The sequence below is a fragment of the Hemiscyllium ocellatum genome, chromosome 22 (genome assembly GCF_020745735.1).
Source record: "Hemiscyllium ocellatum isolate sHemOce1 chromosome 22, sHemOce1.pat.X.cur, whole genome shotgun sequence".
Taxonomy (NCBI): Eukaryota; Metazoa; Chordata; class Chondrichthyes; order Orectolobiformes; family Hemiscylliidae; genus Hemiscyllium; species Hemiscyllium ocellatum.
In genome coordinates, this window is record NC_083422.1 from 34158413 (window position 1) to 34180911 (window position 22499).

Consider the following 22499-nt stretch of genomic DNA (forward strand, 5'->3'; position numbering starts at 1 on the left):
CTTTTGTTCGGTTGCTCGCTTCAATCTTCCAGCAAGGATTCGGCGGAAAAGAAAATAATTTAAATTAGAAATCCGTTAAATTAGCTGGCAGCCCCTGTCGACGACAATGCCGTTGGTCGCGTGCAAAAGATCGTCTCCCCTCCGCCAGCCCGATTGGGATGCTACTCTGGTGAAACGGCGTTTCCAGGGCAGACGTTAATTAGAGGGTAAGTGAACAAATACAATGTTTAAAATGCTGGTAGGTAGGTCGGATGCAGCGTTAGTGTTCTTTTAAGGACGAAGGAGCTGTATGTTATATACAGTTAGGGAGTCCGGGTCGATCGATTGACGCGACGACCTAACGCTCCCCGGACATATCTGTCTCCAGCTCCTTGAATTATCTGACGTCTGTCTGTACTAACCCCCATCCCTTTCGGGAGACAGTTTTAATATCCCACATCCCCTCCCCCATTTCCAGATCCACAACACGGCCTGAGCGGCGCAGCCTAACCTGCTGATGGACTGTCCGTGATTGACATCGGGGTTGGCTCAATGGGAACCGGCGGCCGTTGTGACTGACCAATCGGCTCGAGCAGGCCAGGCAGCGGTGCCGCCCCTCCATCAGCAAGGTCCCTTGAGAAGTGAATGGGAACAAGGTGGGAGTGCGTGTCAATCACCGACTTATCAGGGTGTCCAGAGTCCAGTCGCTCTCCCTCCACATAAAACCAATTACAAATGGAATTGTAATTATGGAACATCTTGGAAATAAGTTTATTCTTCAAAGGATAAGCTACCATTGATGATCACCTTGAGTTCAGGGTTATTTTCTTATAATGTTGAAACTATTATAGCATGACGTGATTCGCAATTGCCCTAATGAATAGTTTAGAATCCCATGCCACCCTTTGAGTACAATAGAGGTTCATTAGGTTTGTGGTTTCAAGGGACTGTCTAATGAAAATTGATTAAATAGACTCTTGTATTTAAAAGGAGGGACGATCTCAATGAAGCATACAAAATTTCTAAGGGACAAGACAGGGTAGGCGCTGATGGGATGTTTTCTCCTTTTGGGGTGCACTCTCACAATAAGGGATTGGTCATTTAGGATTGCGACCAGAAGACACCTCTTCATTGAATCTTGGATCTTTGGAAGTTTCCACGTCAGTGAACTTTGCATGCTGAGTCAGTGCTTATCTTCAAAAGTAACCAATAGACTTATGAACATTGGGATGTCAAGCTCATGCAGGAAAGTGGAATTGTGGTGGAAGATTAGCCATGATCATGTTGAATGGCAGGGCAGGTTCAAGAGGCCAAAAGATCCATGTCTGTACCATTTCTTATGTTCTTATATCCTGTGGTTGGTTGCACTGTGGCTGTAAAGAAACATCTTAGCAAACAATACAGAATGAAATATTCCAGTATACATTAAAATATGTGGTATTTGTGTGTATGCACACAGTATGAAATAAATATAATACATACAGATTCTGCCCTTAACATTTCCCATCTGTGTGTTGAGCAGCAACACGCAATATTTGTTTGCCACTATTTATCAACAGATTTTCCTCTAAACACATCTGTTACATGGGAATTTTTGAACAGTGTAAAAAAGAGGAAATTATGAAAGAAGTGATTTGCACCAATAATTACTGCTCCATATTGTTCCCCCCAAGACATATGTTCCACTGTTGTTCCAGGTGAAGACATGTTTGTTTTCCCATTGAAATCAAAGCTTTGCTTTCTCATTGAAATCAATGGCAATCACCATTTAAGTTCATTTTGACACTTCTGCCACTTGCACAAAAATGATGTGGTGTTCCCATGTATCTGCTGCTATTGTTCTTCTAGATTGAAGTGTTCATTGGTTTGGGAGATGCTGTCTAAGAATCTTTGGATTTCTGTAGTGCATCTTATAGGCAGTATACATAGCTGCTACTGTGGATCGTGATGGAGGGAGTGGATGTACTACCAGTCAAGCAGGATGTTTTTCCTTGGATGGTGTCATGCTTCTTGAGTGCTGTTGGAGCTACAGCCATCCAGGCAAGTGACTTGTGCCTTGTAGATAGTCAAAAGACACTGGGGAGTCAGGAGATGAGTTACTCGCCACAGTATACCTAGCCTCTGAGCTAATCATTACTACTGTGTTTATGTGACAGGTCCAGTTGAGTTTCTGGCCAGTAGTAACCCCAAGTATTTTGATAGTCAAGGGACAGTGATTAAACTGTCTCTTATTGGAGATGATCATTGCCTGGCATTTGTGTGGCACAAATGTTGCTTGCCATTTTTCAGCTACAGCCTAGATATTGTCCAGATTTTGTTGCATTTGAACTTGGACTGGTTCAATACCTGGGGAGTCACAAATGGTACTGAACACTATGGAATATCAGGAAGTGTCCCCACCTCTGACTTTATGATGGAGCGAAGATCATAGATGAAGTTGGTTGGGCCGAGGACACGACTGAGGACCCGCAGAGATGTCCAGGAGCTGAGGAGACTGAACTCCAACAATCACAAGCATTTTTCTATTTGCCTTGTATGACTCCAACCAGCAGAGAGTTTTCCCACGCATACCCATTGATTCCAGTTCTGCTAGGGCTCCATGATGCTGCACTCGGTCAAAGAGTTATAAAGCATGGAAATAGACCCTTCAGTCCAAATCACCTGCACGAACTATATATCGTAAACTGATCTAGTCCCATTTGCCATAATTTGGCCCACATCCCTCTCAATCTTTCCTATTCACATATCCATCCAGATGCCCTCCAGGTTTGGACTCCTCTACCCTGTGAAAAAGACCTTGACTATTCAGCCTATTCATGCTCCTCATGATTTTGTAAACCTCCATAAGGTCACCCGTCAGCCTATTCCACTTTTCCCTATAGCTCAAACTCTCCAATTTGGCAACATCCTTGTAAATATTTTCTGAACCCTCTCAAGTTTAATAATTCCTTTCCTGTAGCAGGGAGACCAGAACTGAATACAGTATTGTAAAAGTGACCTCACCAATGTCTTTTACAAGTGCACCTTGCAAAGGCTATGAGCCTTGACACCATTCCAGCAATAGTACCGAATTTGCCACTTCCCTAACCAATCCTGTACCCAGTGCACCGACTAATGAAGGCAAGTGTGCCAAATGCCTTCTTCACCACCCTGTCTACCTGTGACCCCATTTTCAAGGAACTATGCACCTTCACATCTAGGTCTTTTTGTTTCGCAACACTCCCCAGGGCCCCACTATTGTATAAGCCTTACCAAACTGCAACACCTTACGTTTATCAAAATTAAATGTCATCTGCCACTCCTCGGCCTATTTGCCCATCTGATCAAGGTCCTGTTGTACTCTGAGATTACTTTCTTCATTGTCCATCACACCACCAATTTTGGTGACATCTGCAAACTTACTAACCATACCTCCTATATTCACATTCAAATCATTTATATAAATGATGAAAAGTAGTGGACCCAAATCCTTGCAGCACATCACTGGTCACAAGCCTGCAGTAAAAATCAACCCTCTACTACTGTCCTTTGTCTCTCACCTTCAAGCCAATTTTGTATCAAAATTGGTACCCAAACTGGGTGTCAGTGAGCAGGTGCTGCTTAATAGTACTGTTGATTACACTTTCCATCACTTCACTAATGATTAAAAGTAGACTGACGGGACGATAATTGGTTGGGCTGGATTTGTCCTGCTTTTTGTGGATGGAACATACTTGGGCAATTTTCCATATTACTGGGTAGATAGCAGTCTTGTAATTATACTGGAACTGCTTGGTTAAGAAAACAGCAAGTTCTGTACTATTACTGGAATGTTGTCAGGCTCATGGCCTTTGCAGAATCCAGTGCCACCAACTGTTTCTTGATATCAAATGGGGTGAATTGAATTGGCTGAAGACTGGTATCTGTAATGCTGTGGACCACTAGAAGAGGTCAAAATGGATCATCCACTTGGCACTTCTAGCTGAAGATTGCTGCAAATACTTCAACCTTTGCACTTAAGAGTTTGCTCTTCTGTCATTGAATTTGGGGATCTTTGTGGAACCTTATCCTCCAGTGAATTGTGTATTTGTCCACCACCATTTACGACTGGATATGGCAGCACTGTATAGCTTAGATCTGATTCATTGGTTGTAGGATTGCTTAGCTCTGTATATCACTTGCTGCTTGTGCTGTTTGGCATGCAGTAGTCCTGTTTGATAGCTTCACCTGGTTGGCATGTCATTTTCAGGTATGCCTAGTGCTGCTACTGGCATGCCCTCCTGCGTTGTCCATTGACCCATTGATGGTAATGGTTAAGTGGGAAATATGCTGGGCCATGAGGTTGCAGGTTGTGTTGGAGTACAATTCTGCTGCTGTTGACGGAGTACAGCACCTCATCAATGTCCAGTCTTGAGTTGCTAGATTTGTCTGAAGTTTGTCCATTTAGCACAGTTAGTACCACACAGAATGCTGGAGGGTATTCTCAATGTGAAGACAGGCCTTTGTCTTGACAAAGACTGTACAATGGTCACTCCTAGTGATGCATCTGCAACTGGCAGATTGGTAAGGATGAGGTCAAGTATGTTTTTCCCTCTTGTTGGTTCGGAGTCAATATTAAGTACTCTGAGGGCAATTCCTTCCCGACAGTATACCACTGAGCCAGCACCTCATGCGCAAGTCTGCCCTGCTGGTGGGACAGGACATATTCAGGGATGTTGATGGTAGCATCTGAGACATTGTCTATTAGGTATGATTCCACAAGTATGAGTATGTCTGTCTGGTGCTTGACTAGTCTGTGAGACAGTTCTCCCAGTTTTGACAGTAGACCCCAGAAGTTAGTAATGAACACTTTGCAAGGTTGTCAGGGCTGTTTGTGCTAGTGTCGCTTCTGAAGCTTAGGTTGTTGCTGCATAGTCCATAAGGTTTCATCTCATCCTTGAGACTTTGTAGAGATTGACAAAAATTGAGTGGCTTGCTAGGTCATTTCAGAGGGCAGTTGGGAGTCAACCACATTTCTGTGGGTCTGGTTACATGTAGCCAGAAACAATGAGGATGGCAGATTTGCTTCCCTAAGCCAGATGGAATTTTCCTGACAATTGACAATGGTTTCATGGACTTCAATAGAATTTTAATTCCCAATATATTTTATTCCACCACCTGCCACAGCAGGATTCGAACCTGGGTCTCCAGAGCATGAGCTAAGTTTCTGAATTAATAGACTAGCAATAATACCACTAGGCCATCATCTTCCTTTCTTCCCTGATTTTAGATTCATCAGCCAAGGCAAATATCTGCATACACCCTATTACACCCCTTATTAAGAATGTTTTGAGTTTCACCCTCATTCTTTGAAATTCTAGGGAGTATACTGTATATACTCAAGTAAATCTTGATCCCATGTAAAGGTCAAAGCACTGTTCTTGGCCAAAAAATCTTGAATTTTCCATATATCTCGTGTAAAGTCGACCCTAGTTCTTCACACAATTCATACTGACATTAGGTTTCGGATTTCTTAAGTTCATTATTGAGCAAACACTATAATTAGTATTCACTTTTTGTACGGCTGTTCTGCTCTGCTCTAGCGCTCTGTTCTGCTAGCCGTCCCACTGTTCCGGAGCTCTGTTCTGCCAACAGTTCCCGCTCAGTTTCAGGATTCTAGTCTGCCAGCTGTTCCCGCTTCATTCCGGGATTCCAGCTTGCTTGCCATTCCTGCTCCATTCCAGGATTGTAGTCTCTGGCTGTTCCTGCTCCGCTCCAGGATTCCAGTCTGCCAGCCATTCCTGCTCTGTTCTGGGATTCCAGTCACCGGCCGTCCTGCTGCACCCCAGGACTCCGGTCTGTTGGCCATCCCTCTCTGTTCTGCCAGCCATTCCACTCCTTTCCGGGACTCCAGTCTTCCGGCCGTACCACTCTGTTCCTGCATTCCAGTCTGCCAGCCGTCTGGCACCGTTCTGGGATTCCAGTCTGCCGGCCGTCCAGCTCCGGTCTGGGATTCCAGTCTGCCGACCGTCCAGCTCCGGTCTGGGATTCCAGTCTAGCCTTCAGCTGCACCGATGATGTCATTGTCGCTCCAAGGTTTATCACTAATTCATTTTATCTTCTATTTTCTTTATCTGATAATTACTGTAATTCATTGTGTCTTTTTCTTTATTTGTTTCAAGATCAACTGGGCTTCTAATGATACAGTATGAATTTTGATGGGCATGAATTTCAGCCCCTCAAAAGTAGTATCCATCTAATAGTCGATGCCATAAATTCAACCTTAAAACATATTAAAAAAAAATTCAACTCTTATGCGTATATATGGTATATTGAATCTCTTCATTAAACAATCCTGCTATCCCAAGGATTAATCTGCTGACCCTTTGTAGCACTCCCTCTGTGACAAGTATGTTCCTCCTTAGAGACCCAAACTGCACATGTTTTCCTGGGAAGTATCAATGTCCCCAGAACAATAAAAACAAAATACTATGAATGCTCATGGTCTGGTTTGAAGTAAAAATGTCCTAGAATATATACTCTAATTTAAGTTCGTGTGGTGGAATACTTGAGTGAGACACAAGAGTGTATGTAGTCCAAACTAACCTTTGGATAAAGTTGTCTACTACCTATTTACATAATAAATTGAGGGAGATAAATATCTAGAATGTTCCTATTATCATTACTATTAACTGTAACCTCAGTTGTACAGGACTAATGCCATAATGCTGAATGACATATGATGTACAATCAGACATTGTAAGATTCAGTACAAATATATAAAATGGCTTTATCAGACAGTGTAATTTCACTGTTAACAACAAGTATTTAAAGGGTTTGAGTTACTTCCTTGTATCACTGATTCACTGCACAGATTGCTGTTGAAACAGATAGTCTCTATCTGGCAATTTGTTTTTAAAAGCGAGCCTATTCTTGATCTGTAGACAAGTTATAAATATCTTATGATTCACTCTTGTTTCTGAACTAATAATTGAGACCAATTGCATCTCATTTAGGCTGTTGCAAATAATGTCTGTCTTCCTTTTGCGAGAAACAGCTTGACTGCATAGATATTGGGAATGTACTACACAGTGAATAACCACTTCTGTACAAGCACTATTCCCTTTTAGAGAAACTCAGGTAAGGTATCGTCTGTGAAGAGAAAACAGCGTTAACCTTTAAGTCCAGGGGCATTGTTTGGAACTGATAACATCTGGGAATAAAAGTGGTATTTATCTTGATGACAAGGGTAGGGCAAGGGAAAAGGAATGCTCTGACAGGTGGAGGCAGGGCCCAGAGAGAGAGAGAAAAAGAAAGGTAGAAAGCTATGGAAGAAGAGAAACTAGATAGGTAATAATGAGCATTATGAATGAATGAAAATAAGTTAGTTGTGCTGAAAGTAACTTGTTTTTCATATTTCCAGCATCCATTGTTCTTAATTTTATTCCCTTTAGATGCATGTTTGCTTAGCTGTGTAGCAATTTTAAAGTGAACATGCAGTTCAGTAAGCATTGCAGCTTTAATGTCATCTAAAGGTACCCTTAGAACTTCAAATTGGCATCTGAGACTTGTAAACATTTCAGTCATGTTACACCAGGTATTAGATGTATGCACACATTGGGCAGCCACCAGATGCATCTAGAGCTGGCAGACTTTGGATTTTTTCATTAGACTTTAGTCAGCATCCCCAGCTATTTTGAGTCTCTACAGTGCAGCTACTATCCTCTGTTAACCTCACAAACTGAACATGCATTCAGCAGCTTGAAGGAAGACCCCTTCCATCAGTGCTATTTAAAGGGTGCACCCATTTCTTACAAATTGAGTCCTGTTGTTTGGACTCTACAAATCTTCAATTCCATGTACAAGTCCGTGAAGTCATAAAAATCTATAAGGAATGAGGTGGCAGCAGCTGAGTGAGTTTTTACTGACTTCAAAACTTCTGAATCAATCAGTTGCCTCCATATATACGCAAGGCAGAATTGCTCTGGAATGCAGCATGACATGGAAAATAACAAAGGCCAGACAGAGCAGGGAAGGATGGAAGAGGAGAAGGACAGAAGGACTTCAGCAAGAGGCTTTATGCACTCGGAATGATTGGGGGGTATTTCTCTTGCACCTTAGTAAGAAAAGTATATGTGGGGCATCTGCGCTTCAGTAAGAATATTTTCACTGAAATCTAACCCATTAAGGCCACAATTGCAGTCTTTGAATATAACAAGGACCACATTGCCAGTGGTTGTCAAGATGACAGTGATGGTACCGAAACCAGATACACAAAATTCAGTCACACCACCCTGTTCAAGAAACATATGTGAACCCTGGATCAGAACATCTAACTGGTGTGATGATCCACAACAAATACTCAGGTCAGTGCCAGATATACTGGCAGCATTGATGGTGGATTCCTCATGTGGCATTCTCCTATGTTAGTTGCATTTGAACATGACGGCAAACCAAAGTGTGGTCAGTAGACAATAAGATCCTTCTGATGACCACATACTGAAATCTTTGGTAGTCACACTGCCACTTGTACTGTAGATAGAACAGAGCATTGATGGAATGAAATGCTGAACAAAAATTGCTTGAACTGCTCTGGTGCAGTATTTGGCAGAATGTAAGTCATGATCTGTCATAGTCTACTGCATGCTCCTCACCATAATGAAGAAATAGCCCTTTCCATCAATTATGTGATGAGGAGTAGTTTGTTTTCAAAAACTGAGTCTGATTCTAGGAAGCACAACAATGTTATATTTATAAAACAGTTTTAACATAATGTAATGTCTTTATGAAGTAATAATCTAAACCAAAATTTGTCCCTAAATCACATACAAAAATCTTAGGGAAGATGATTAAGCGCTCAAAGAGAGAGGTTTTAACAAACAGCTTAAAAATGGAAAGAGAGGCTTAGGAAAGGAATCCGTGATGCTTAGAAACTTAACAACTGACGAACTGCACAATCAGTCATGAAGTCAAAAAGTCAAAGGCGGCACGGTAGCTCAGTGGTTAGTACTGCAGACTCGCAGCGCCAGGGATCCAGGTTCGATTCCAGCTGTGTGGAGTTTGCACATTCTCCCTGTGTCTGTGTGAATTTCCTCCGGGTTCTCTGGTTTCCTCCCACAATCCAGGTTAGGTGAACTGGCCATGCTAAATTGCCCATAGTGTTCAGGGATGTGTAGGTTAGGTGCATTAGTCATGGGGAAATGTAGAGTGGGTCTGGGTGGGTTACCTTTCGGAGGGTCGGTGTGGACTTAATGGGCCGAAGGGCCTGTTTCCATACTGTACCAATTCTATGAAAAGTTAAAAGGAGCTTTGATATCTTGGAGGATGCTGCTGTCGAAAAATGTTGATAGTTCACTGCTGCTGGTAAAGTTTGGGCACAGACCATTCATCATGTGTCTTCTGAAAGCAGTACGTTGTCATCTGAGGCCAACGGAGATAAAGTGATACAACGAAAAAGTACGACACAATTATTTTTGGATTGCAATAACAAAGAATGTAGTTATAAAGGGCCAAATGGACTCCACCTTAAAATAAGTCTCTGATTTTGTACAGTCCTTGCCCTTTAGTACTACAAACATGTCTGTTTGTATCCTCAGCTTTAAAATTTGCAACAGATATACAGTACAAAGGAATAAATTAAGCTATCATGACAATTAGTCCTCAGAATAGTAGTAAGAATCACAAATGCTAAGCTATGAGATGATTCATTCAATTACCTTCTATTCTCCTATTATATCATACATGACATGGTTACCACCCTTTTCAGAAATCCTGTACTTCTGAAAGTGTTAAACAGAATCTGCTGATATTACTAATCAATGAACCAGTGTGTTATACTCATCTAATTTCATTGGCTTTGGTTGTAGTCACTTGAATAAAAATATTATATCAAGAATTTATAACTACTTGTGCTAAAGTAAAGCTGTATCTGTTTAAATCTATATGTCTCGTCAATTAAGAAGCAGCTCAAGCTCAATGTGTCTCAGCCAGGGCTCTTTACAGATGAAAGCCAGAAGCTCCCTCAATATTTCAAAATTGTGCTGTTGTAATGAAGTACTGCACCATCTACATGCACAAGATGCATCTTTTCAGTATATCATGATGTATATTGTGCTACAGAAAACATGAGAAACAAAATTGCAGAGTTCATGCAGCTTTCATAATGGAACACAACATCCCATACGTGTTGGGCAACATCAAAGGTACATGTAGATCAACACTTCAGGTCCTGTGAGGGATCTTGATTCCCTACAATTTTTACATATATGCAATATCTCAATGCTTGTTTATGTCACTGATAGCATCAGCCCAATGTTAGCATGATAAACATATCCCACCTTTATACTTATTGTTTCTTTTTTATTTTTATAACCTGGCAACATGAAGGAGACATAATTAATTTTTCTAATCAAACTGCCATTCTATTCTTGCTGCATTTTTCTAGTTTTAATTCTGAGAAATTCAAACTGCTGGAACAGTAGAACCTTCCTTCTCAGATACCTATAAAAATAGCGCCAGTTGCAATGCTAAATGGCTGCTGTCATGTTTGGTTTTGTTGGATGTGATTCTGTGGTGTTATAAATGTGCTTTTGCAAAAGATTTAGGAGTTGGCATTTCAGTATCATTTCACAAAACTTTTAAGAAACAGGTCTCTAAATTAAATATATGCTATTATGTAGCGCTAAGGGTTCCTACTGAACACTTAAAACTCCTCACTGTTCAGTCACAGCAACTTTGTTGTACTGCTCTGATGATTAAATGTAAGTATTTGATCACCTCATTTGAAATATTAATAGAGAATAACATACTTTGACAAATGCCTATTGCTACAACATTCAAATTTAAATAAGTGTAGTTCTTCACAATGTATTCCTCATAAAGTTATATTTTCTTTTTTCAAGGAAATAAACCAATTTTTTTAAACATTTGAGAGATCATGGAGGAGAAGAGAGCTGCTTCTGTAGATTTCGTCAAGGATTTCCAGGAGTATCTCACTCAACAAACCCAACATGTGAACATGATATCTGGCTCTGTTGGTGTGGAGAAGGACCCAGAATCTCTACAAACTGGTAAGGACATTTTTGTCTGCAAAAATTATGTTTTGTGCATAGTGAATACTGGCATGCTACTCTGAGGCTAACTTGTCCGCTATGGTTACTTAGATTCATAGAAGGAGGAAGTCCCAAATCAGGACTGACAAATTAAAATCTTCGAGCAACACATTTGCAGCTGACAAATTAAAATCTCCACTTGACTGAATTAAATGTCTGTCTAGAGGGGCCGAAGCAAGGAGCGTTAATATTGGCTGAAACTGTTTTCTTTTCAATAAACTAAATGCTTTCTGAACAAAAATGTTGCAAACTAGGCAGTGATGTACAATAGATTATAAATTGTATATTTAAAAATGTATCTGGTTATATGAAAGTTTATCTTAAAAGCTGGCAGAAAGTAATCTGAAGATTTGAATGCCATTGGTCAGTGATCTTTTCAATAAATTTATTCATTAACAACATTGTTAATGGTTGTATTTTAATGTCAGAGGATGGCATGTGAATGGAATGAGTTGTCAGAGCAAGTAGTACAATTGCAACATTTAAAACACGTTGGATGGATATATGATTAGAAAGGGTTGTCATTGATCATTTGCAGCACTCTTTCCCCAGTGTGTTATTCCCCAATTTGACCCGTCTCTTTCCTGTTATCACTCCATACACCTGTTTATCAATTCTGGCCAATTCATTCTCCTACATTGCATTTTTCTTTAGCTTCTTGCAGTTTTTTTCTAATTTATTAAGAAATCCTAGCAGACAAACTTCAAAATCTTTATTTAACTAGTTCATGTAATGTATTTAATATACATCTGTTGTAGCTGTTGTTTTCATCCTTCCTCATGTTAGTAGTTGAGCTTTCAACAAAAACAACTCCAGGTGAATTCTGAAGCCAAATCATTATGTCGTTGTGTGTTGTTAACAGTTGGAAAAGGTGATTCTTCTCTTAGGTTAAATAGACAAAAGTTTCTCCATTTGAATCTGTTTTTTCAAAGTATTAAAAGATGCCTCTTTGAGGAAAATATGGAAGAGATGAATTTGAGGGCAATACAAACTATCCTGGGATGCAGGAAAAGGGCAACAATAGATCAGAGTGTTATAGATGAAGTAGACGATCATAGAATAAGTGGTGGTTAAGTTGTGGAGGGATGGAAAGATAAAGGGCCAGGGAATAAATTGTATATGAAAATGTGAGCATGGATAATTGTGGGTCAAGGGGAGAAAGGGAAGGTTTGGAAAAGAAAGTTACAAGAGCCTAATTTTTCCTGTAATTATGTAAAGGCTTTTGATGCATTATCCCACTACATCCCTCCATGCCACCCACTTCCAGAAAGGAACAAGAAATTAAAGTGAGAAACAAAAAGTGTTAAGGAGAAAGAAACAGAAGTGAAAAAGATAGACAAGGAGACAACCAACAATGAAAACAAAACAGATCTTGGTAAAAGAAATGGTTCTGTCTTATTATATAGACTACCATAGGAGATTTGATACATAGGTGATATGTTTTGTTGAAAGCTGCTGTCTAAACTAATTTTATATTATTAGCCTTATCTCAGTAGAATCATAGAGATGTACAACACAGAAACAGACCATTCGGTCCAACCCATCCATACCGACCAGATATCCCACCTGCCAGTACCCAGTCCATAACCCTCCAAACCTCTTCCTATTCATATACTCATCCAGATACCTTTTAAATGTTGCAATCCACCACTTCCTCTGGCGGCTCATTCCATACACGTACCACCCTCTGGACGAGAAACTTGCCCCTCAGGTCTCTTTTATCTTTCCCCTCTCACCCTAAACCTATGCCCTCTAGTTTTGGACTTCCCCACCCCAGGGAAGGTACTTTGTCTATTTATTCTATTAATGCTCTTCACTCCTAAGCCTCCGACTCTCCAAGGAAAACAGACCCAGCCTATTCAACCTCTCCCAATAGCTCAAATCCTCCAACCGTGGCAACATCCTTGTAAATCTTTTCTGAACCTTTTCAAGTTTCACAACATCCTCCCGATAGGAAGGAGACCAGATTTGCACGCAATCTTCCAAAAGTGGCCTAACCAATGTCCTGTACAGCGGCAACATGATCTCCCAACTCCTGTACTCAATACTCTGACCAATAAAGGAAACATACCAAATGCCTTCTTCACTATTCTATCTACCTGCGACTCCACTTTCAAGGAGCTATGAATCTGCACTCCAAGGTCTCTTTGTTCAGCAACACTCCCTAGGACCTTACCATTAAGTGTATCAGTCCAGCTAAGATTTGCTTTCCCAAAATGCAGCACCTCACATTTATCTAAGTTAAACTCTATCTGCCACTTCTCAGCCCATTGGCCCATCTGATCAAGATCACGTTGTAATCTTGAGGTAACCTTCTTCGCTCTTCAAATAGTTATATTAGTCCCTCTGTATTACATCATGAACTTAAACCCCACTCCAGAATTAAGCCCATTAATCAGTACTAATCCAGTATTGAGGAAGTGCTGCTAGGTCATTGGTGCCATCGTTCAGATGAAATATTAAACTAAAGGCTCATCTGTTCTTTCAGACGCCCATAAATTTTCTAGCACACTATTTTAAGAGCAGAACAGTTCCCTGACTATCATGGTAATCTAGCCACCATAGGTGATAAGTTCACTAAGATAAATTAATTTCTGTTGGATTTTGCTGCACACAAATTGAATTAGTTTTCTCTACATTATAACGATTACCATACTGTGAGTACTTAATTGGTTGGATTACTTTAGGATGTCCAGAGGTCAAGGAAGTTACTATATAAATTCATGCTCCTTCGTAAAGGGAAATCTTTTCATTAGAAATAAAAACTCTGTATATTTTATCATCTGTGGTTCCTGTGTTGTAATGGGACTTTACTCATTTCCGCTGTTACCTGTTTGTGTTAGCTGAATGCATATTGCAATGCCTGAGAATGTAAGACTTAGTCAGAAAACCATTCAATAAAAATGAAATTTGACTTTAGCACCTGTAAATCATTGATTTACATATTCATATTTATTACAAAATAGTAGATCTTTTACTGTCAACAAGAATTACCATAGAAAATCAATGAATATTTGCAGAAATACAAAACGTTTTAGAAATGTCTTTGATCACAGAACTTATTTTATGAATGACAATATATTTATGTCACCTGCATTGTAAAATGATTTTCTTCTCTAATAGCTGTCTGTACTTCAAATTGCAGAGAATTTTTAATTTTTTCTACTTTTCTGGGATTTATTACTGCAGGATCAGAAAATGATCAAAATGGAATGCATCATGCTTCAGTTGAAGTTTCATTGGATGATGGCTCTGGGCTAATGGCTGATGGGCTTGAAAGAACATATGATGGAAAACTAAAGTGCCGATATTGCAACTATGCTAGTAAAGGGACCGCACGTCTGATGGAGCATATCAGAATGCACACAGGTAACAACTGTACATTGACTTGTACGTGATCTAAAATAGAAGTTATTATCAGATGTTTATTTCTATTCTAACTACCTAAAGGAGCAGTACTGTACAATAAGGTGAAAACATACTAATTTAATAAACATGCTCAGTTGTATAAAATCCAAATTTCTGGAATGTCAATTGAAAATGAGGTAAACAACCTTTTGATTCATTTTGATAATTAGGTTGGTAGAGAGATGGTAGGTTATATGATAGAGGACAAGCTCTTCTCTTGACAAATGTTGTTGATTTAATGAAGAGAATACTTTATACAAAATTATTAAATTCTAACTGAGACCAAACTGGGGTATTTAGATAACATTTAGCGTCCAGGTTGATATTAAGTTTGTGGTATTGATTATGAGTGTGACGTGTAAAATTATTTCTTGACATAAATTGACTTAAATGGAGTCTCACCATCAAAGTCCCCTTAAAATACAGTTAATTTTTATTTTCTGCCATGTCGTATTGGATTACTTTGGTTAAAGTTGTGTTGCTAACTTCATTGTTGGAAGTAGTTTATGATCATTTGTTGTTTGGCATTGTAAGGCAGTTAGTTTGACATTTGCTGATACATTAATTAACTCAGTTTAGATCAATTAATGTTCCTGTTGTTTTTACGGTATTAGTATTGATTCAGTTTCTCCACACGGTTAGGTTCTGTCACTTAGGAACATAGACTTCTTGCAGGATTTCCCCAGCAACTATCGTTCTCCCTTTTTAAATACCAATTTTCTCAGAACAAATAAGCTAAAGGATGTTAAATTTGATCACAATTCTTTGTAACAGTTTGATTTTTTTTAAAAGGAGTACCGATGGTGAGTCTCCCCAGTTTAAAGTGAAAAGGGCCTCGACTAACGAAAAAGCAGGTAAGGATCAATGTATTCAGTAACCATCTGGTTAAGCCTACGATAGCATAGTACAGTACTGCTCCTCTAAGTAGGATATATAATGCTGTAAAATCAGCATATAACGGCTACAGTTCTTTCTTATAATTATATTTGAGAGTTTTTCTTTGTAATTAGAGAATGGCACCCATAATATACAATGTATTATGATGTGGCAGTGCAGGAACTGCTGTCACTTGTGATTTTCAAAATGCATCCTGTAAGAGGCAAGTTATTTTCTGCTGATTTTTCAATTGAAAACATATTTCATCTTCAACGTTTTTAATGAGATTTCATTCAAAAACAGATGGCAGATAACCAAGTAGCTAAGAAGTTGAGATAATTTCAAGTTACCTCATCATATTTCATGTTAGCTAAAATTCCAGCCCTTAATGTGATAGTGAGTAGGGTGCAAACATCCAACTGACACACATCCATCAGCTATGTTGGTGGAGTTTCATCAGTTTTTAATTGACCCACTACAGAAAATAATCCACGAATCTGAACTGTCTCACCACGAGGAAAGAAAAACAAAACTGTCCAGATTTCTTACATGGCAACTATGTTGACAACCAGATGGGATTGTTGACAATGATCTTAAGAGTTCCACCACTCTGTCGCATTCCTAGCTAAAGGACAAGCTACTTGGTGGAGGAAAAATGAGAAAAATGCGAAAAGGGAGAGAAAATGGCAAGGTTTGCTGATCTATTCTTTCTGATACAGGTGAGAAGCCCCACAGATGTCACCTATGCCCGTTTGCTTCAGCGTATGAGCGGCACCTCGAAGCACACATGCGCTCACACACAGGTGAAAAACCATACAAATGTGAGCTTTGCTCTTTCTGCTGCAGTGATCGAAGTAACCTATCCCATCACCGTAGACGTAGGCACAAACTTCTTCCCTTGAAAGGTGCTAGGACCTGCTTGACCAATAAGAAAATGTTGGGCATTTTGCAGAAAAAAACTAACAACTCCCTGAGTTATGGGACAAGACTTCTGATTAATCTAAGTCCTTCTTCCATGATGGTACCGAAGCCAGATTACCTCAATGACTTTTCTCATGATATGTCAGCTAACTCCTATGAGGGTTTGCAAAAAGTACAGTCTGTTGGGATCTCAAGGGACACGCAAGATATTATGGTGGATAATCCATTAAACCAGCTTTCTACCTTAGCAGGCCAATTGTCCAGCATTCCACCTGAAAACCAAGCTCCAGCATCTCCTGAGGTGGTAGCCTGCAGGGATGAAAAACCATATGTGATCTCACAGTCTACAGCTCCAGTCGTTTCCACGGTAGCTTCCAGTGTGGCCCAAAGCTCATCTCCTGTCAGTCCAGATGCATGTCCCATGCAAAATCAGCGGAACTTCAGTCCTGTGGCTGGCCCCAGTAGTGAGCATAGTGCTCATACAAGTACACCTAGCGTGACGAACAGCCAGCCTAGCACCCCTGCTCCTGCACTTCAGGTCCAGGATCCCCAACTTCTGCATCATTGCCAACACTGTGACATGTATTTTGCAGACAATATCCTTTACACTATTCATATGGGGTGCCATGGTTACAAGAACCCATTCCAATGTAACATATGTGGATGTAAATGTAGAGACAAATATGACTTTGCTTGTCATTTTGCTCGGGGTCAACATAAGCAGAATTAACATTACAGCACCTAATTAAGAGCTGGTATTCAATTTCAATACGTATTAGACTAATGTTGCTTCATATTGAGAATATTAAATATGTAATAAGAGGGAATGATTTACTTGCCTCACTTTTTTTTCCTTTTGTGGATACTTTAAAATGCTTTTTAAGTCTTTTGAAGTAGTTATGATCTAGAATTAAACCATTTTAAAGCATATTGGTTTGCAGCACAATTTGATATATCTCCTACAGTGTAAATTCAGCAATAGCATCACTTCTTATCTCCATGAAGACTTCAGTGATCTGAGTGAACCATGGCTTATACTTGAATATCAAGTGCTGATCTTGACAAGTATCTGTCACGAGTGAGAGAAGAACATTACTGCAGAAATAACAGAAAAGCTATCAACTTCAATTATTGCCCCAATATATTTTTTGATATTCTACAGTACGTTAAATAGCATTTAGCTGTATAAATTATATTATTTGAATGCATTTTTGTACATTAAACTTCCTTTCTGCATTAAAAATACTGAGACAAAAAGTTTTATGTTTTGACATGAACAACAAAAGGTTTATCAAGAAATTAATAAATAAATTATTTGTCAAATGTATGAAAATAGCCCACTAGATCTGGTAAGCATTCACATTTTATTATTCAACAGTTAACAGCTTTCCATTGTAGAGTCGAATTTATCTGCTTCAAGTCTGTCAAACTAAGCAGTTGTCCCTTAAAATCTTCACACATGTCTCTATGCCAATTCTGCGGATCAAAGAAACATTTCTGCATCAAAGGTACAAAAATGTAAAATGCTTTGGTAATGGTTTGCATTTCCAAAATTACTAAATCTGTCTAGCTCTAATTACTATATCTATATTTAATAACATTCTTTAATTTACAAGTGGGCAGTGTAAGTGGATGATGTGACAACAGCAAAACCGTTCCTATTGTGGTCTACGTTAGGACAATTCTCATCTTTTTACTTAAAAGAACTCAAAAAAGTTGTCCAATAATAATCTTTATTTATTGGATATCAATATAAAGTCAACACATTTAGTACTGATGAAATTAAGCAATTTTGTTATTTTAATGAACTAAACTCTGACTTCTTACAGCACAATTATTTTTTGAGTTCGATGATTTCTTGATATGTTCCACTTTTTAATCACTTCCAGTATGTGAGATCATGAGCTTTGAGCCATCATATAGACAAATCCCCCTTCTCACGTATGTGCATCAGCTTAATCTGCTTATTGATCTCTGGGCATTTCACATGCTTTAAGAGTTAAGCTAGAATTTGGATCAGACCTTTCTTGTGCATTTCTCACACTCCAGAATTTGCTTGTCTCTGAATTTTAGCTACCTTCATAGATATGTTGGCACTTAATTTTCTCTCTCAGGATTCTAATTCCAGCTTTTAACTTCCAGCACTGAATGTCCTTTGTTACTACTGATACTATTTTACTTTGCTTGCAACTCTTCATAACCTGTATCTTTTACACTGCAGAAAATTGGATTTATATAGAAGGGCTTCCACTTAACAACCATAACTTTGAAGAAAGTTGCAGAAATCTTGGGAACATGGTATAAAATGTTTTCTGTGACCTGCGCAGCTTCTACACCAAAGTTATGGCAGATATGCTGGAGAACCATCCTTAAATTTTACTCCTTGATTTTCAAACATTTTTTGTGGATTTTAAAAGTTGAGCTTTGCTTGAAGTTTAGTTCAGGAATTTTCCCCTCCATGATACATTGTAACCAATAGATGTAATGATTTCTTTTGAATATCAAGGTAGATTAGAACTATTGAATTTTAGGTAGCAAATTAGATTGCTTTATGTCAGCACTTCATGCAAAATACATATTCTAAACCTGAGTTCAATGTATAATCTTCAAACATACTCTTTTACAGTTAGGTTTTGGAATACTTTAAGCACTTTTTAACAAAATAATGTTGGAACACACTGTAGATGTACAGTTTTTCCTCCAAGGCTAATATCCATAATGTAAATAATCTGCTGTGGTAACTAGCGGCATTACAAATTCCACAAAAATATGGATATGCTAATCTGTTGTTGGATTAAAGTTCAGCTTTTGGAGTCAAATAAATGCAAGGCGCTTCATTTGTGTGTACCTGAAGTTTGTGGCTGTTCATGTTCTGGGAATACCAAGACCTTGCATTGAGATCCGGTAGGAATTATCTCGTTGCTTGCAAAGGAAGTATCGAGTGAATTCTCAACATTTGCAAAAGTGTAGAAATGAAAATGCAAATGCATCTCCATTGTAACACACGCAAGAGACTGTATTAAGAAAGTTTCTATTACAGCTCAATTAGTCAACATTATTTTTTACAGCATCTGTCCGTCACAAACCCCACCAATTGCTAGGTGGCAAGGGTGAATCATTGATTTAGATTATAAATGATAGATTGTTTTTTAACTAACTCCATTAAATATGCTTTTCACCAAAACAAATAAAAGTTACACACCTTTTGTGCCTTCAAGGTTGAAAACTGATTGGATTTAACAAGGTTTTTTATTTCTGATTACTTGATTTCAATACATTTGGTTAGCATTTAGCACAAAATGCTTGTTTGGTCTTGTTTGGCAAAACAATCATCTTTCTCATGTCACTTTGGAAGTGGTGATTGTGTAAAGATAAAGTTATATTGTCTGCTGAATTCTCCTTTTATTGATTCTAAATTGATATTGACAAAAGTTGAATTTTAGTGGTCAGTGAGGAAGAAGCGTCATTTGTTTTATGTTGAGCAAGTCCATGTTTTTCTGATCTGCATTACTGGCTATTGGTACAGAATTTAAATAAGCATAAGCTTTAGCCTTAATTTCTGATTAAATTCTAAATTAATAACCAGCAGTGCCTAACAAATAAATACATCGAAGATCCAAAAATGTCATTTTCAGGGTTCAGTATACATATTAAGTCAGAATATAATAGGTACAGCATGGTTTAAATGAAGTTATGTCAAGTAACTGCATATGTTGTTATAATGCATTTACACAGTAGATGAATCTAATTCATTTTAGATATGAGGTTTTCATGATGGAATATTGGATTCTTTTTAAGTAGAGATACTGACTTTACAAGGTGATTGCAACTATGTGTCACTTTGCCTGTGAATAAGCTCATGTCTTGGTCAGAATGTTGCACATTAAACAAGTGCCAGGAGTTGAATGTATAACTTATGTATTTTGGTACTGAAGGTTTGTGTAATCTTTGGAGATGCAGACCTTTAGATGAGATGTTCAACATCTCTCCATTCCCTGAGAACGAATATCAAATGGCACTAATTGGACAAGGAATTCTTCCAAGTGTGTGAACCATAGTACATCATTCAGTCAATGACACCAAAATGATTTTAACTAGTCATTTATTTCATTGCTAATGCAAGTATTACTTCACTGAACTGTGTTCCCATCATCAATTTAAGTTCTTTATTACCAGTGTTCCATCCAATGTTAGCAAAGTGTGTGCAAACAGACAGTGAGTTAACAAAATGGAACCTTTGGAAAGCTTTGTCTCACTGCCTGTCCTCAACTACAGAGGTTTTCCCATCAAAAAGCTATTAGTTTTAATTGAAGCATTCATGCCTATACAAGTCACTGAAATTCTATTTTTTTTAATATGAAGAGTTTTGACAGACAAAACATTATTGAAGTAAAAGTTCTTTTTATGCTCCTGAGAACCATGCCTTGAAATAGCCAACTCTTTTTAGGCCTCTATATAAACAAACATATTATGTATCAATCGAGAACAACTGATATCCAGTGGAGCTGATTTATCGTTTTTTTTTAAACTTGTACCCTTCTTGCACTTAGCAGTACAAAAGCAATTCTATTTAGTTTGAAAATTCAGTTCATCCTTTTTTTCAGGGTAAGGTGTTTTAACAAACAGGAAAACGTATGGCAGCTCATCAGCTTATCCAAACTGTTCCTAAGATATTAATCTTTCTTGTTCCAAATTTCCAAAGTCCTCTTGATACCTCAATCCAATGATGATGGCAACATATGAACCTATGTAGCACACGTTAATTGTAAGATTGTCATAGCTGATCGGATGAAACCTAATTCATTGTTCACATACATGGTTTGAAAGGGGTGCCTCTTACAATTAAAGTCAGATGATCTGACAGATTTTAGAGAAAAACAAAGTGTAGTTAGGTGAATTTTAGAATCCCTAGAATAATTCAGGCTGAGATTAGTCAAACAATCACCTGCATTTTATAGCTCCTTTTAACGTAATGAACTTACCTATCATTCTTAGACAAAATGTGACACACAAAAAACAAAGGGTTTTGGGAAGAAGTCCATTTTAAGGAGCATTTTGATGGAAACCAGAAAAACACAGGTTTATGGAGGGAATTCCAGAGCTTAGGGCCTAGACAACTAAATGCAGCCAGTGGAGAGATGAAGAAAATTGAGGGTTTACTAAAGGCCAACAGTGACAAGACATGTTGAAAATTTACAATATTTGAGGAGGTTACAAAGACAGAGAATACAAAGCCACAGTGAGAGTTGAATATATCGATGAGAATTTTATTTTTACTGCAGCTGAATGGGAGCTAATATGGCACAGTGAGCACAGGGCAGATGGATGAACAGGATTTAGTGAGAGTTAGGATATGGACAACAGAGCTTTGCATCAGTTGAATTTTATGGAGGGTTTGACTAAGCTTGAATTTTCAAAAGAATCATTCTTGGTCTGTTTGCTATTTATATTAATAGACTTGAGACAATCACATTGCCAACAAAGCCACTGATATCAATTTTGTTTTTGCAGAATGTACACCAATAAAAGTTCTGGAATATCTAGCATTTTAGGCTATTAAAAGTGGAATTTGATTCAGTCATCATAAAAATAAGCCTAATTACAAATGGACAAAATTATGTTTATAAAGTCATAGAGATGTACAGCACGGAAACAGACCCTTCGATTCAACTTGTCCATGCTGACCAGATATCCTAAATTAATCTTAACACCTGTAAAATTCTGGAATGCCATTCAGTAAATCACATTTTACTAATTCAGTTACTTGAAAAAAATACAATTATCCCATGTATCAAAACTAAATTTCTGTTTTATAATTTTAAATATCAATGTTTAGTTTATGTATAAAATCTTCGATAATAGCAGTTTAACTGGATTTTAATTGTAATAACTTTTCTCTTCCTTAAAATCATCCTTTAGTGTTTCTGACCAAATGAAAAGCAGTATCCTTTAGAAATTCTGAGCTGAGTCCAACATTCCATCATTGATTTATTGTATATAATTATATACGGAAATGTCTATTATTAATATGATGGCAGACACCACTGAGATAGCACTTTATTAAGTAGAACACTGAGGAATTTACTAAGTGGGTGGTGGAGGTGGTTGAGCTTTTGGCTTGATTATTCCAAGCCTTTGTGATTAATAATGCTTTGTCTAATTAAGTTTTATAAGTCCAAGTTCATTTTGTATGCTGTAAAGTGAAAGTTTTGTTACATATTAGTAACTAATGTAAAGTGTTTTTTT

At 38.2% G+C, this 22499-nt stretch overlaps 1 protein-coding gene across 2 annotated transcripts; it reads left to right on the top strand.

Moving 5' to 3' along the window:
* Nucleotide 1: 1 nt before the first annotated feature.
* Nucleotides 2-17048, top strand: LOC132826273 (zinc finger protein Pegasus-like). 2 transcript variants are annotated; one of them, XM_060842033.1, is made up of 4 exons: nt 2-206; nt 10839-11006; nt 14238-14417; nt 16052-17048. In XM_060842033.1, exons 2-4 carry the CDS (start codon nt 10874-10876, stop codon nt 16981-16983), a joined length of 1245 nt encoding a protein of 414 aa, XP_060698016.1. In that variant the 5' UTR covers nt 2-206; nt 10839-10873; the 3' UTR covers nt 16984-17048. The 2 variants fall into 2 exon arrangements, with proteins under 2 accessions (XP_060698016.1, XP_060698017.1); XM_060842034.1 differs by lacking the exon at nt 2-206 and adding an exon at nt 575-635.
* Nucleotides 17049-22499: the final 5451 nt, after the last annotated feature.

Coding starts and splice junctions, on each gene's coding strand:
- LOC132826273 (XM_060842033.1), top strand. CDS start 10,874: ATGGAGGAGAAGAGAGCTGCTTCTGTAGATTTCGTCAAGGATTTCCAG. Junction 11,007..14,237: donor CCCAGAATCTCTACAAACTG/GTAAGGACATTT, acceptor TTATTACTGCAG/GATCAGAAAATGATCAAAAT. Junction 14,418..16,051: donor GCATATCAGAATGCACACAG/GTAACAACTGTA, acceptor TTTCTGATACAG/GTGAGAAGCCCCACAGATGT.